Source organism: Notothenia coriiceps, unplaced genomic scaffold (genome assembly GCF_000735185.1).
Source record: "Notothenia coriiceps isolate Sejong01 unplaced genomic scaffold, NC01 NC01_scaffold00014597, whole genome shotgun sequence".
Classification (NCBI taxonomy): Eukaryota; Metazoa; Chordata; class Actinopteri; order Perciformes; family Nototheniidae; genus Notothenia; species Notothenia coriiceps.
In genome coordinates, this window is record NW_011347298.1 from 12,239 (window position 1) to 28,214 (window position 15,976).

At 37.9% G+C, this 15,976-nt stretch overlaps 1 protein-coding gene across 1 annotated transcript in view; it reads right to left on the reverse strand.

Moving 5' to 3' along the window:
- LOC104948572 (M-protein, striated muscle-like) overlaps positions 1-15,450 on the reverse strand; it is an 18,293-nt gene extending 2,843 nt beyond the window's left edge. The window contains exons 1-6 of the mRNA XM_010774773.1: positions 15,346-15,450; positions 14,145-14,287; positions 11,343-11,423; positions 9,528-9,666; positions 8,936-9,087; positions 4,612-4,704 (exon numbers count right to left, since the gene is read on the reverse strand). Coding sequence (XP_010773075.1) covers positions 4,612-4,704; positions 8,936-9,087; positions 9,528-9,666; positions 11,343-11,423; positions 14,145-14,263 — 584 coding nt within the window. The 5' untranslated portion in view covers positions 14,264-14,287; positions 15,346-15,450. The remainder of the gene's footprint in view (positions 1-4,611; positions 4,705-8,935; positions 9,088-9,527; positions 9,667-11,342; positions 11,424-14,144; positions 14,288-15,345) is intronic.
- Between the last annotated feature and the right edge of the window lie 526 nt (positions 15,451-15,976).

The following is a 15,976-nucleotide window of genomic DNA, read 5'->3' on the forward strand; positions in this document are numbered from 1 at the left end:
GGTCAGTGGCAATGTCTCAAGATTTAGCAAAAATACACCTTTATTGAACATACAGTAACACAAATACTACAAATCCACATAACAAACAATAAAAAATGAAAAAGGGTCGCCACTTATTATTTTAAGAAAAAAAAAAAAAGTTAAAAAAATCAAAAGATCTTCTTTCTTTTTTTTTTGGCTGGCTGGCTCTCCCTAGCAGCGGCGCTCATATTTCAGCAGCGGCGCTGCGCCGCCACTATTTGTATATAGGGGAAACACTGCTGTTGCATATAATTAGTGGATGAATGTATGTGTTCAGTTGATAGGTTATAGACTTTCTACTGTTCTCAACTGTTTTTCACTTTAATTGGATAGTCCTAACACATGCCTACAAACGCTTAATGGAGAATGCCTACAATGCCTACTATGCTGATAGTCAACTCTAGATTAGTTGACGATCAACAGATAGTCAACTAAACTCTAAAGTTGCTTATCTGTTGATCATCAATTAATGCTTAATGTAACCTTTAGTTGACATCTTGACTCTCAACAGATTATCAACAGATAGTCGACATGACCCTGTTGACTTTCAACTGACAGATTGATTTTGAGTAGTTGATTGTCAATTTTGAAGATGTTGACACAATCTACAGATAGTAAGGTTGAATATCGGTTAATACGCTGTTGCAAAAAACATGTTGACAGTCAACAGACACTTTTTGTAAAATCTATAGATCAACACTTGAGATGTACCTTATCTTCTACTGGCAGTCAGTTGAATGCATGTCTGTTGAAACAGTGTTGTTGAATGTCAACTGATGACTTATAGAGTGTTAACTATGGACTATCAAAATAAAGTGTTACCAAATATATTGGCTTTATCATTTAGGAAGGATGCTTCCTTGAAATAAATGCAGCCTTGGTTAATATAATATAAAAATGTTTCCACTAAAGAGTTGGATGGAGCCGATACAGAGCATGTGATAAGGATAGATAAACACTACTTAAGGGGAAACAGGGTTTTCAAGGACTCAAGATTGAAGTGCAGATTTTCTGATCTTACATCAGAAGGCAAATTATCTCACAGTGTGCTAGTAATCATTCTACAATATTCCAAAAAGTGTTAAAAAATATATTTGACCTTTGAAAATAGATGTCGGTTGTGTTAATAGTTGGGAAAACACAACATAATTAATAAATTCTTTGAATAAAAAATGTAATCAGGCGAATACTTAACAATTTGTCTTGATAACAGTTGTTAGAGAACTTAAATACTTAATGACTTGGAGCACTGTCTTTAACTGCATTGTTTTTGATTGATGTTCAATTGTAGTTTCTACCATTGTCTTTAAGTCTCCATGATAATGATTGAATGAAATCAAAGAGTAAATATGTACCCAAAAAACAACCCAACACATGTGATCGACGAGATGAACCGAAGGAGGAGGAAGCTGTAATCATATTCGAATATTGGAGGTAGAAATATTCCTTTTTATCCTCAATGGACATTTTGAACTAACAATTGGTGGCATATCCATATTTACCTTAATACGAGAAGATGGATTTGAGTAATAGAGGGAACAAGGAGCTGATAAATTAGCCCATGTTTGAGTCTTGGCACCATAATGCAGAGTCAAACATAAGTACACAACTCATCCTTTCTTCAACAACACCACAGCGGCTCTTTAAAGGCAGCGCTAAACTCCTTGAGTCAATGTTTGATTACAGCATAAGACATCATGCTCTGCCTCTTTAGAAAATGATCTCACATGTTGGGAGCGTTTAAAGGAAGGTGTTCTGAGGCAGGAGGGTGAGAATAGAAGGAAGAAATGTGACCTTCAGCCTGGACTGAACTATTTTAAAAGACGACCAGCCGTGGGGGAAATACACTCAGTCTGGTCTTTTTCTCATAGACGCATTTCAATGGTTCGCTAAATGAGAACTAATATACTTTTTCCACAAAGTAAGGCACCTAAATGACAGTCTCCTTGGTGACCCTGAATGCAATGACGGAGGAGCGGAGATATTCAATGCCACAGATATAGAGGGAGAGGGAGAGGGAGGAATTCATGGCTCAAATGACGCAAATGTCAGCACTTCCACACGAACAGCTGAAGAGTCTTGAAGATGACGAACAGGCAACAGGCCGGTCGTTCCTCTTCAGTTCAACAGATCTTTCTATATCTCTCTAGCCACGGACATTTGAAGTTTTGACACCAAAAGTGTAGAAAAAACGCGGAAATATTCAACATTAAGAGTCATAGATTATTTGGCTTGGCATTAGTTGTCTTTATGCCCCTTCTGCTGCTTTTATTTTTCATATTTTTCAAACTTCAATTTCATAAATACGTAGATGCACTTAAATGGTATTATTCAACAGACCTCTCGACTTCTCTCTAGCCACGGACATTTCAAGTTTTGTCGCCAAAAGTGTAGAAAATACGCGGAAATATTCAACATTAAGAGTCATAGATTATTAAGTTGTCTTTATGCCCCTTCTGCTCCTTTTCTTTCCCTCTTGTTCCAAGTTTTTCATATTTTACAAACTTCAATTTCATAAATACATCGATGCACTTAAATGGCATTATTCAACAGACCTCTCGACTTCTCTCTAGCCATGGACATTTGAAGTTTTGACACTTTTGACAAAATTCTTCTTCCCTGAGGCTTTTTTAAAATGTCATTATGAAAAGCCTCTGCATTGCCTTTTACAAAACATTTTTAGAATATTGTTGGGGATGGAAAATCAAACCAAATCATTAAAGAGTCATAGATTATTTGGTTTGGCATTAGTTGTGTTGAAGCCCCTTCTGCTCCTTCTCTTTCCCTACCATACATTGATGCCCTTGAGTTTAAATGGCATTATTCAACAGGCCTCTTTACTTCTCTCTAGCCACGGATATTTGAAGTTTTGTCCCCAAAAGTGTAGAAAGAAATTGGAAATATTTAACATTAAAGAGACATAGATTATCAAGTTGTTTTGCAGCCCCGTCTGCTCCTTTTCTTTCCCTCTTGTTCCAAGTTTTTCATATTTTACAAACTTTAATTTCATAAATACATCGATGCACTTGTCTCTCCAAATTTATATTTAAATGTACAATGGTTTCTTCCTTTGTGTTGATGATGTTATGACTATAAGACACCATCTAATTGCTTGCAGCTTGGGAAGCTGTGAAGATTTGAATAATGTGTTTTCACAGTAAAACCGGCAAAAGTGCAGCTTGACTTTTTATTGAAATTGCACTTATTGGTAGATTTGCACTTTGCTTTAGTCCCCAAATCTTCTTACAAACTCTATATAATAATAATATAATCATAATAATGATGCATTACATTTTGATTAGAGCTTTACAACTACACATGACACATATTAGACATCATGGACCAGGGGGGCCCAATACGTCGATCGCAAAGGTAGTGTGCGGATCACCCATCACCTGATCAAGTTCGATGCCGCCTATCACAGTGCGCTGAGATTTGTTACTAACTGTAAAGCACTTACTCATCACTGTACCCTGTCTGCCTTCACTAACTGTACGGAGGCTCAGTCACTGGTACATGTTTATCTATAAAGCCATGTTGGGTAAACTACCAACTTATATATGCTCTCTGAGCATATATAGAGAGTCACAGAGAGTGACAAGTAGCTATTGCTTGAGATCCCAGGATGTGTTTTCATTACATGNTGATCAAGTTCGATGCCGCCTGTCACAGTGCGCTGAGATTTGTTACTAACTGTAAAGCACTCACTCATCACTGTACCCTGTATACCAGGGCAGGTCCGCCTTCACTAACTGTACGGAGGCTCAGTCATTGGTACATGTTCATCTATAAATCCATGTTGGGTAAACTACCAACTTATATCTGCTCTCTGATCTCACAGAGAGTGGCAAGTAGCTATTGCCTGAGATCCCAGGATGTGTTTTCATTACATGCGCCAAGTGCTAGGACTGTTTTAGGTAAGAAAGCTTTTATGTGTGCTGATCCTCTGGAATACTATGCATTTTTTTTTTTAACTGAACATTTTGGTTCCCCTGCATCATTTTAAAGCTTGGATAGATGAAATGTTATTTGATACCTGTCATTGTGAATAGGTTGTAATTTATACCCCTGTATTTATGTTGTATGATGTCCTTTTTGTTTTCTGTTGTTTGTATGTGTAACCAATGTGCTGCAGGTCTCCCTTGAAAAAGAGATCGTTGCTCTCAATGGGATTTCACCTGGTTAAATAAAGACTACAAACAAACAAGATGTGGGATACGTTCATGGCTTTGAAAGAAAAAATAAGTTAAAAAAAAAAATTAAAATAACCATCCATCCTTACTATGGCATTTGCCACTTGATTGACGTACAGGTAAGCCAGTCTGAGATCTCGGCCGTTTCTCAATGTCGAGTATACCTGCTGCAGAGCCACTATTTCAAGTATACTACGTCATCGAGTGGCGCCGAAGGACTGTTTAAATGCATGTTAAATGCCCAGGATTCGGCGCCACTCCATGACGTAGTATACTTGAAATAGTGGCTACATTATCATCAGTAGCTACTATGATGTTCTCGGAAACTCTTTAAATAAAAAAAACTGCTGTGTTTGTTCAGAACATTCAGTTTTGTTTCTGAAGAGTTGCTCCTTACCTGCTAATGATCAAACTGTGGACTCCATACTTGTTTTCAATCTTGTACTTTCCTGGGGCGCTCAGTGGGTCGACGGGCGCTCCTCCTTTATACCTGCAGACAGAAAGTGTTTTACTTTTTACAAATCTACACACTGTCACGGTAAACTGTTAAAATCAGAATTTGTCTGGGAGAGAAATAACTTCATGATGGTCCACCTGACAATAAAGAGGGACATGTTGTGTTTTTAAATAGCAGCAGGTATTTACAACGTGATGACAACTGGGAAGGTATGCTGCACATTGTTGGTTGGTATAAAAAGGATTAAAGGAATGCTAACCATGCTAACAAACGCTAACAATGCTAACAAACCTTTTTTGGGGGAGGATAAAAGCATTAATACTGTATGTCATCCAAGCCTCACATAAAACATCTTAACTAGAGCCTATATATAAAGATATACATGTATACAACAACGTGGTATAGATTTAAGATGGCACCAAAACCATCGCGTGTAAAACATGCTAATTCTGTTAGCTTACAGTAAGTAGCTTGGTTTGTAGGCTATGTGTAAATTGGTCTTTGGCAGTAACATTTTAAAGATTTAAAGAAATGTCATGAACTAGAGTTACCTTACTGATTAAACTTGGATAGCTGTTGGGGAAATAGGGAATGTACTCTTCCAATATGAGAGTAACATGATAACAAAGATATCCAAACTGTAGCTGTGTACATGACAGGATCAACCTGATCTCACCAGAATGCGTGACTCCACCACGACTCCTTAACACCGCATTGCGTGGTGGAGTCACAAACTTTGCTACATTTACGTGTCTGCACCACGCAAACAACCCCAATGTAAAGTGAATGAGGCTCCTTTGTCATGGTGCACACACGCATTTCTTCAACGTCCAGCAGTGAGCTTTTATTCTATAAAACGTTTTTTAAACCTACTTTATAGCTTGTAGTAACTCACGAGAGGCTTCTTTTATTTTATTTGTATTCATAATAATTTGTATTTTTCGTCAGAATGTATTATGGCAACCCTGTCTCCTAAAAATTATGTTCCCACAGAACTAAACTGCATTCTCAATTACGTTTAACTAGAAACGTATTTTCTCCCACGTTACGTTCGTTATGAACGTATCTCAAATTCGTTTATTTTCTACATATCTTCTAGAAACATATTTTCTCCCACGTTATCTTAAATACGTTTATTTTCTGCATATCTTTGCCATGTATTGTCTTGCTTATAATAATGATAATAGTCATTTATAAATATCATTTTAGAGCACACATTTGAAATCAGGCGAGGCTGTAATTTCGCCAGCTGTTACTCTCATGAGCGAGGCAGAAAATAATAGTTTTAACATGCCAAAAAGCTGCTGTGTCGTTTATTGCACCTCAAACATTAAATAATGCTTTCTATTCCTCCATCTTGTGACTGTGTAACTCCCTTTCTTGTATATCAGCATGTGAAGGACACTGTTCAGGAACTAGTTGATGCTCTGTATGTGATGACTACTTCCATTCTGGAGAGGATCACAAATACATGGATCCTGAGATTGAAGCTCAAGCCAGTGATATTTGTCTAACACAAAACATGCAACCCAGTCTCACGGCATTTTGTGTTATAGTCATGAAATTAATTTAATCTATTGATTCTTGTTCACCAACACGATTTCCCCCTTTTTTTCGTGTCACACAGAAGGATTTTAAAAGCAATGTATTTGTATTGGTCGTGCCTGCACCACGTCTTTTTGTCCGGTCGGGTCTTGGAAGACCAGAAGCTGTGTGGTTCATAAAAACATTGTCTTACTCAATATCTTACCCTAAGCCTAACCCTATCCCTTTTATTTTAAATTGTATAATGTCGGAGTTTTTCTGCCGTCCGCGAGGTAAATAAATGGCTCAGAGCCTCTGAATACTGACATCTGTATTCTTTGTCATCTTTTTTTCCTTCTAATTTGTTATTATTTGGTGCAGGCACGAAACATACTACCAATAGAAATACATTGCTTCTAAAATCGTTCTGTGTCAGAATACTGAAATCNTTGCCAGTAGTGTCAGGAATGTCGTTGTCAGTAGTGTCAGGAACTGTCGCCAGACAAGTGACTAATTGTGCACAAGTGTACAAGCCTTAACTGGTTAGTCTTGGGAAATAATTTTCGGAGGTATAACAAAATACCACTTGACACCCGCCACCTTTTTTTACAAGCACTAAGATTTCACCCGGGACTCAACTTTTTCCAACCCTTGACGACGACATCTGTCATCATTTTATGCAACCCCCCACGATCACCTAATGAAGTCAAAGTTTTTACAGATACGTTTGCAATAATAATTATATTTAAGTTTTTTTTAATTTTAGTTTTTTAATTAGTTTTTAAGATTTAAATTGATATTTTTTTGAGTGTCCCTCTTTTGACATTCTTTAAGAGACTTTAATCTCAGTGTATAATACGAAAATGTGAAGTATAGTACTCTCCGTTCCTTTTGATTTTGAACTGGACTCTAATTAGGATGGTGCTCCTTCTTCTATTGTGATGTTGAGGGTACTACGGTGTGACGGGTTGGTGGTTTTGGTTTTCGTAAAATGACAGACATAATGCACTCTCACATTTATTTTTACGTCTACTTTCGTTATCACAAAAAAAAATGTAGAAAACAACAACAACACTTCGTCGACTACTACTGTATGTACGGTGAGTACGACTCCGTGTCTATTAGGTTGTTTAAATAGTTTTTGTTTGGTAAGGACCTTCGTTGCTCTAAAGGGACAAAAGTAAAAACCTCACCAACTTCAAATAATCCTCCCTGAACCAAAGCTTTCTGAAGGTCGCCTTAGGAATACTAAACTGGCTTACCTCTTAGGAGAGAGAGTTACATTTACAGATTAAGATAAGAGGTCGGTAGAGTAAGGAGAAGGACAAGACGGAGAGGAGGATCGCATTCTACAAAGGAGGACGCTCCGGTGATGACCGTTGCTAAATGTTTCCACACAAATCATAATGTTTTGCAAAAGAAAAAATTATTTGGCGGTCCACTTGCAATGCCTTCGCGGACCACTAGGGGGCCTCGGCCCACAGGTTGGGAACCGCTGGCCTTCAGGAAATGCAGCGTCTTTTTATCCAGACAGGGGATGGAAATAAAGCCACCAGCAGGACTGGTATCGGGAACATAAATTGAACCAGTGCAGTGTTTTAAAAAGCATATAATTAAGCAAAATAGGAGTTTGTGATGATGTGAATATGATCCCTGTTTGTTCGTACAGTCACATGCTAGTCATGCTTCTATCAGCGGACCTTTAAGAGTCACCAACACCCAAAACTCCCCAAAATACCCCCCCCCTCTGCCATGTGCCGATCCTTGTGATGTGCTGTGTTTATGTTTGTGCATCTCAACCAGAATACTAGGCAGAAGGGAGTAAAGGGGGCGAGGAAGAGATATAACGTTGTTTTTTTAGGTAACACTTTATTTTGTGTTTGTGATCAGTTGTGCAAAACATTTCGCTTTATTCCCTGGTCTGTTGCACATAATTAGTGGATGACTGTATGTGTTCTGTTGATAGGTTATAGACTTTCTACTGCTCTCAACTGTTTTTCACTTGAATTGGATAGTCCTCCTAACACATGCTTAGTGGAGAATGCCTACTATGCTGATAGTCAACTCTAGATTAGTTGACGATCAACAGATAGTCAACTAAACTCTAAAGTTGCTTATCTGTTGATCATCAACTAATGCTTAATGTAATATTCAACTGAAATTTAGTTGCTTATCTGTTGANGAAGGATTTTAAAAGCAATGTATTTGTATTGGTCGTGCCTGCACCACGTCTTTTTGTCCGGTCGGGTCTTGGAAGACCAGAAGCTGTGTGGTTCATAAAAACATTGTCTTACTCAATATCTTACCCTAAGCCTAACCCTATCCCTTTTATTTTAAATTGTATAATATCTGAGTTTTTTAACCGTCCGCGAGGTAAATAAATGGCTCAGAGCCTCTGAATACTGACATCTGTATTCTTTGTCATCTTTTTTTCCTTCTAATTTGTTATTATTTGGTGCAGGCACGAAACATACTACCAATAGAAATACATTGCTTCTAAAATCGTTCTGTGTCAGAATACTGAAATCAGTTTTCCTTCTAATTTGTTATTATTTACGTTGCTTTGAAAATCGTTCTGTGTGACACGAAAACAATTGCGAAATCGTGTTGGTGAACACGAATCAATAGATTAATTTTGTGACTATTCACGAAATGCCGTGAGACTGTGTTGGTACATGCTTTAAATTTGCCGTCTCTAAACTGGGTTGAACACATTCCAGTGAAATGTGATTTTTCTGACCATTTGACGACGGGCCTGGGGGTTCCCTCCACGGTACAGAACAGTTTGACGGGGGTCTTCTCCCACACGGTGTGCGGTCGAAGAGCCACCAGGAAGTCCGGCATCTTCGGGTTTTCTGATGGAATCACCTTCTTGTACATCATTTCCTTAACCTGGAGAGAGAGCAAAGTGGGTCAATCGAATGTATGTAGCACAGAGAAAATAAGACTTCATCTTAAATCTCGTATTTGCCAACATCAAAATGTACCAGATGACATAACTATCAACAAATCTAACACAATCAAAATAGTCCTTCCATCACAGCAGCTCAATTTGCAACATCGTAAAATACATATATTTGAAGGCAAGAAACAGGAAAACACACATTTGACCGACCATTATAATTGCAAGTACATTATATATCTGATTTAACTCTGTGTTTATTTTGTGTCTAACTAAATTGAATTGTGGGACCCTGTATCTCTGATTTAATGATGAAACATGTATATTTTCATTTCGGGACACGACTGGGCTCAGAGATGATGTTGTTGGCCAGCCTCATTGGTTCCATATAAATAACCAAACACTGATTAAACCCCTCCAGACGCCTCACCTCTCTCTGCAGGTTCAGACTCTCCACCTGGGCCTTGGTGGCCATCCTCATCCTGTGGAGCTCCTCCTGGATCACCGTCAGTCCTTTCTCAACATTCGTGCTCACTCTCTGGTACTCCTCCGTTCCATCTTCTGCACTCCTGCACACACAACTCACATTAATACAGTTTTACACAGGAAACCAACTCCAAATATATAATGAAACATGCTCCACTCGACAACAGAATGATATGTGGGGTGTAATCGAAGAGAAGCAGATATTTAGAAGGCAATTGAAGTTTTAAAATGATTGTTTAAAATAGTTCAAGAACAAGCACAAAACTTCCTCACAGCTTTTTTTATCCCAGCATAATATGAAACATCCTAACTAAACAGGAAATATGAATGCACAACATCTAAAAACAGAGGAAACACAAGAAGATGTAGCTCTTCTTGTATGATATGTTCGTGATTGCACTTGGTTGTTGTAGTTAAATTAACCATTAAATGTGTTTCTGCTCATTGAAACTCTAAACAGAGGGGTTTTTTTTTATACACTATTAATCTGGGAACCAACTCCTAACACATTTTGTATCTATTATATTTAAACATGAATCATTTCAGTGGCACTTGGTGTCAAACACAAATACATTTAGATGTTTGTTTCATCCTGTAAATACTTTTTATTCAATAAGTTCTGGAATATTTAACATTTTATTTGCAATATTTTACCCTAGATAAGGATGTTCCATCAGCCCAACAGAGTTAATTTAACACATGTTATAGACTAACAAGCTCTACAACCCCTAATCACCACTTAACACATAATTACCAACATTTAAATATCATCAGATACAGTAGGAACACTGCAGTGCCGTCCTGACTCGGTGCAGCTAGAAGAGGCTTCAGTATTACCTTACACCTAAAATAGCCTGACATTCAAAGGTGGGAAGTAATGGAGTACAAATACTTTGTTACTGTACTTAAGTACATGTTTCTGGTATCAGTACTTTACTCCACTACTTATATTACTGACAACTTTTGACTTTGACTTCTTACATGTTGAACTCAAATACCTGTACTTTCTACTTCTTACATGTTGAACACAAATACCTGTACTTTCTACTTCTTACATGTTGAACACAAATACCTGTACTTTCTACTTCTTACATGTTGAACACAAATACCTGTACTTTCTACTTCTTACATGTTGAACACAAATACCTGTACTTTCTACTTCTTACATGTTGAACACAAATACCTGTACTTTCTACTTCTTACATGTTGAACTCAAATACCTGTACTTTCTACTTCTTACATGTTGAACCCAAATACCTGTACTTTCTACTTCTTACATGTTGAACACAAATACCTGTACTTTCTACTTCTTACATTTTCCAAACAGGCTGGTTCCTTTAGTCTGAATGTGTGTTTGGTGGCGTGATCATTATTATTTAGAGTCATTGCGTGCCTATTGATTTGAACACGATCCGTGTATCCATCATTTCCTGGTCTTCTCTAAAGAAGAGGGACCAATGAAAACGTTGTCATGTTGCCGTTGGTCACCATGGTAACATTCATTAGCTAACAATGACATTATTGTTCTATTAATATAAAGGGAGGTCAGGTACTCTTTAAAACAGCTGCTAGTTATGGGTACTTTTTACTGAAGTACATTTCAAAGCCTCTTTACTTTGACTTGAGTAAAGAAGTTTAGTCAGTACTTCTACTTTCACCAGAGTATTTTTAAACACGAGTATCTGTACTTCTACTTGAGGAAAGGACGTGTGAACTTTTGCCATCTCTGGTGACATTATGACGGCCAATAGGAACTCACCTCTGCCTAAACGCAGGTATGGTATAGCCTTGTTCTGCCATAGCCGCGGTGGCCTGGCTCTCCGAGATACAGCTGGATTGCCTGTAGGGAGGAGATACACGGTTATATATCAGCCATTTAACAAACATTCAACCGTAATTTTGATCAAAAACGTTCAGGTTTTAGTTTAGCCGAAGCAGGTTAAGATCTACCTGAGGAGTTCTTGAGTTTTAGGGAATTGTTCAGTAGCACATGAGGGCCTCCTTGTCTGTTATATATTATTGAAGGTTTTAGTTTAGCAGAAGCAGCTTAAGATATTTTGTATACTCTTGACCTTTTTTATATTACCATATTTTATTCAATGTGCTCCTTAGATAACTTTTTATTGAATTGTATTTTCTCCTCATAACATTGTGAAGCACCTTGAGATGACGTTGTTTTTAAAGTGTGCGATATAAATTAAATGTATTATTATTATTATTATAATATTACCTGAGGTGTTCTTGTATTTTAGGGAATGTTAAGTAGTTAGCTTTTTTAGCACATGAGGGCCTCCTTGTCTGTTATATATTATTGAAATGTCTTCTATGAGAGATAGACAGAATATGGTGCCAATCCATTTTAATTTCTACACCTCACTTGTGATTCTTCCTCCTCTTGAACTCATTGTTAGGAGATCACATGTCTCTCCTTTACATGGTTAAGTATCCTGTAGATCCATTATTATATGACTGTTATCTTTCTAAAGTGAAAAACACTTAAAGGAAAGACAAACTCAAACAGAAACACAACATCTGCTCAGGATAGCAACCTGAAAGTTATGCATATCTTAATGAATTCCCCTTTAACATAGCTGATATACTGATACACTGAACGCTGCAATTTAAAAGGAGCACAGCTACATCTATTGAGATACGATTGATAGTGTTGACTGTCTGGGAGAGAGATGTGGGATAATCAGGGACATAGACAAAGGTGTCAAACAAAAACCTGATATTAAGTCGATCAAATTGGTAGAAAGTTGACATTGTGTGTAAAAATGAACCATTGACACTCGTTTTTTGAATGAAAAAGTGCAAAATAAACTTGGTCCACAGTATCTAGAGATCTGACCACTGGCATCAGATGTAGGTCAGGTTATTGGGAGTGACGTGCAGACATAAGAAAGGGGAGAACTTTGTACTAAAACATCTGATGAACTACGCTTGAGGTCCAGATGAAGCCAAGTATCTAGTGACAAAAAAAAGCAGCCTTCAAGCATCAGCGTGTGACATGTCGAATAGCAGAGCTGGATTAAAAGCCATGACGGGTGAAGTGTTTCAAAAAGCAAGTAGAATAAACCCGTCCATTATGAGTAACAACACCAGACAGAAGCTGCAGAGCATCAGTAACAGTATCTGTAGACCTTCACAGCTTCTGGGTAAAAACTCCTCGGGGATCGCTTCAAACATGGACCAGGAACGCCAACACACAGCGAACGTTATTATATCCTGCAGAGCGTTTTCACTTGTTGAGTTTTGAAAAGCACCGCTTGTTGAACACACATTAAGTTAGCTTTCCGATTTCCACTTATTCAACGTTATAGGGTTATGGATGCATGTATTCCTACTGAACAGCACAAAAGGAAGTATTAACGTTTATGAAAAGTGGATTTTTCTTGCAGGAATTGGCTAACCTTAAATCTTAGGGGAGATTTTCCTTACATCATGCAATGGTCTAAGAACAGAACGTGTTGCATGACTTCGAGTCTGTAAAAACCAAATATCTAATTTGGGATATTGGGTCAATCGATCCCAACAATCTATGTTCAACACACGATGCAGTCTCTCTCTCTGTAGAAACTATTAACACTAGTGTTTTGAGTTTGAGTCATACAATAGGTGTGGTCTCTCATCTTTCCCAACTTAACACACAGATGACTCCGGTTGGCCGTGGGAGGTGATGGTAACAGCTTATTTCTGATTATACCACAAAGTCTGTTTTAAATGTGTTTAAGATTTGCAACGAATTAAAGCTCCCATCTTGGTAGCCAAATAATCACAGCTAATGGCACATAACCACAAAGTAGCTGTTTTCGTTTCCAGCCGGGTAACTATGTCTGCTTTTCAAACCCGCCATTATGTGTCCAAAATCCAATTAAGCCATCCCATTAGAAAGAAAATCAATTAAAAAAGCACCTTATTGCAATAGCTTTAGTGCCTACAAATAGGAAGTGTGCAAACAAGTCTCTGATGATATAAACTCAACAAAAGATACAAAGTAGAAGAGTCTAAGAATGAGTCTAAATTGTTTTGATGGTGGCTTTGCTCGCTGATATTTAGGAGATAGTTTGAATGTGTCTCAACGATTTTTATGAGGATACCTTGATTTAAGTATTGTGCTGTTATTGTAGGGTTCACCGTTGATGCTTTTACAACATATTTACACAATGAGACATTTGTTAACCATCATGAGTAATGTGTATTTAAATAAAACACGGGGAAAAGACAGATCATACGACTGCCTGAAGAGTCTGGTAACTCAGAAAGTTCCTCACTTCACCAGGAAAAGACAACCCAACGATATCCAAATCTAGATTTATATCACGGTATCAATATAATATCGATAATCTGCAGCTCTAGTCAAAATACTTTGGAGTTTTCGCAGTCATTATTTCTCGTCACCACGTTGTAATGAACAGCTTTAAATATGTGTCTGAAGCCAAATGGAAAGCCAAGTTAAGAAGCGGACACATGAACAGCCTGAATATGAAGCCCAGCTGTCAGCAGCGGCTCCATTATATGCAGCGAAGCAGCATGAGCGCAGCAGGTGAACGCTCCGTACCTCACTGCTGTCTGCTGCTTGGCACACACACATGAAGAGTGGTGGTAAGCATAATCAGTTTTCACTTGGCTCACAGCCTTCCCCTTCTTCTTAAACCAAGACGTGACTTTGGAAGCCATGACGGGAAAAAACTTCAAGGAGATCTGGCCATGAGCACCAAAGGGGGGGGGGAGGAAGGGGAAGGGTTGGGGGTTAAACATGTGTTAGCCATGACAGTAACAAGTATATTTAACATTATTTAAACTGCAACCCTTTAAGAAGTCTCTGTCAATCACATTATTACAAGTACAGACATTGCAGATACTGAAAGCACTTCGATATTCACAGAGTGTTGCTTCTCGTGGCATAAGATAAGATACGATAAGATAAGTTAAGATACGATAAGATGGACCTTTAGTAATCAGTAGTTTAACAGCAACAGGGTGAGATTGAATAACAGGACAGTACAGATTTACACAGATTAAAGATTAATCAAATTAAAGATCAAATCAAAGATACAATTATATACAGTTAAGTAACTTTAAAATAAGAAAGGAATTAAATGACCATACATATTTGGGTCATATACACATATTATTTATTATATCATAAAGTATAAATAACCATTCTTTAAACACTGATATTTAAAGAATACATTCATATTGCATGCATGAATTCATCGCAGAAGAAGACCAACATTTAGGAGGCATCAGGACAACATGAACCAAAGCTCAGCACTTCAAATGTTTCACCTTACAACCTCACACAGCTATGAATAGCTTGGAGCAGCCTGCCTATCCCATGATTGGAGGTATTAAGATAAAGATAAAGTAATTACCAGCAGTGCACAGACCTAATATGTGTCGTTAATAACCAGGAAAATGGATGTGAAACTGATGAGAGAACAAGCTGTCAAATCCAAACTACAGAGGAATAATGTTTCCCTTGAGAATAATCATATATTTCAACAGTAGAGCATTTTAACATGTGTTTATTTAAGCAGATACGTTGAGGGAAAAGAGGGGCAGTCACCTCCTAATGCCCTGGTATGTTAGGAAGTACTGCTCTGGGAGATTATAGCAGATTGTTTCTCACACAGGAGACAGATTATCTATGACAGCAACTCACTTCTCTTGACAGCTGATCACTTCTCCTGCTACTCTTTGCACATTTCTCTGATAAAATTAGCCAACAAAACAGCAAATATTAAGAAAAGACTTACCCCAAGAGATTAAAAGAGCGCAAAGCGGAGTTAGACCAGCCTGATGCCGCTTGGGAAGCACTTGCTGATGGCAACACAAATATTACCCTCTCACTGGAAGAATGCTGATCCCCTTCCACCCCATGTATGGACGCACTTAAGACTATATATAGCAATTACCCCCAAATGTTCTTCTCATTCTGCACTTTGGAGGTGAAGAGTGTGCATCCGTTACCTGCACTTTTATTTCATTATGTAGAGGTGTGATCGATACGCTGCCATTATTACATTTAAGGACTTATTTGTGACTTTTTAAATGAAAGGTCAGGAGAGAATAAAAGGTAAAATGCTCATGGGGGCTGGATTTTGAAAAATGAAATACTGCTTCCTCACGGCTCAACTCATTTTGGTGAAGTCCTTAAATCAATTTAAAAATGCCACATAGCCAAGCCTCCTAGAGTCGGCATGAGGATTGATTTCCTTTGCTAACGAGATTAATAAAACGCACTTCGCCTTCAGATTTTATACAAAATATTCCTTCAGCAACAAGCGAGAAAGACATTTTGATGTCATTTTGTTGGCAAGTCCCGAAGCGGAAAGCTTTGCGAGACCTTTTTAGGTTTCTGGAGACAGCCGGCCCTCCTCGTCTCGA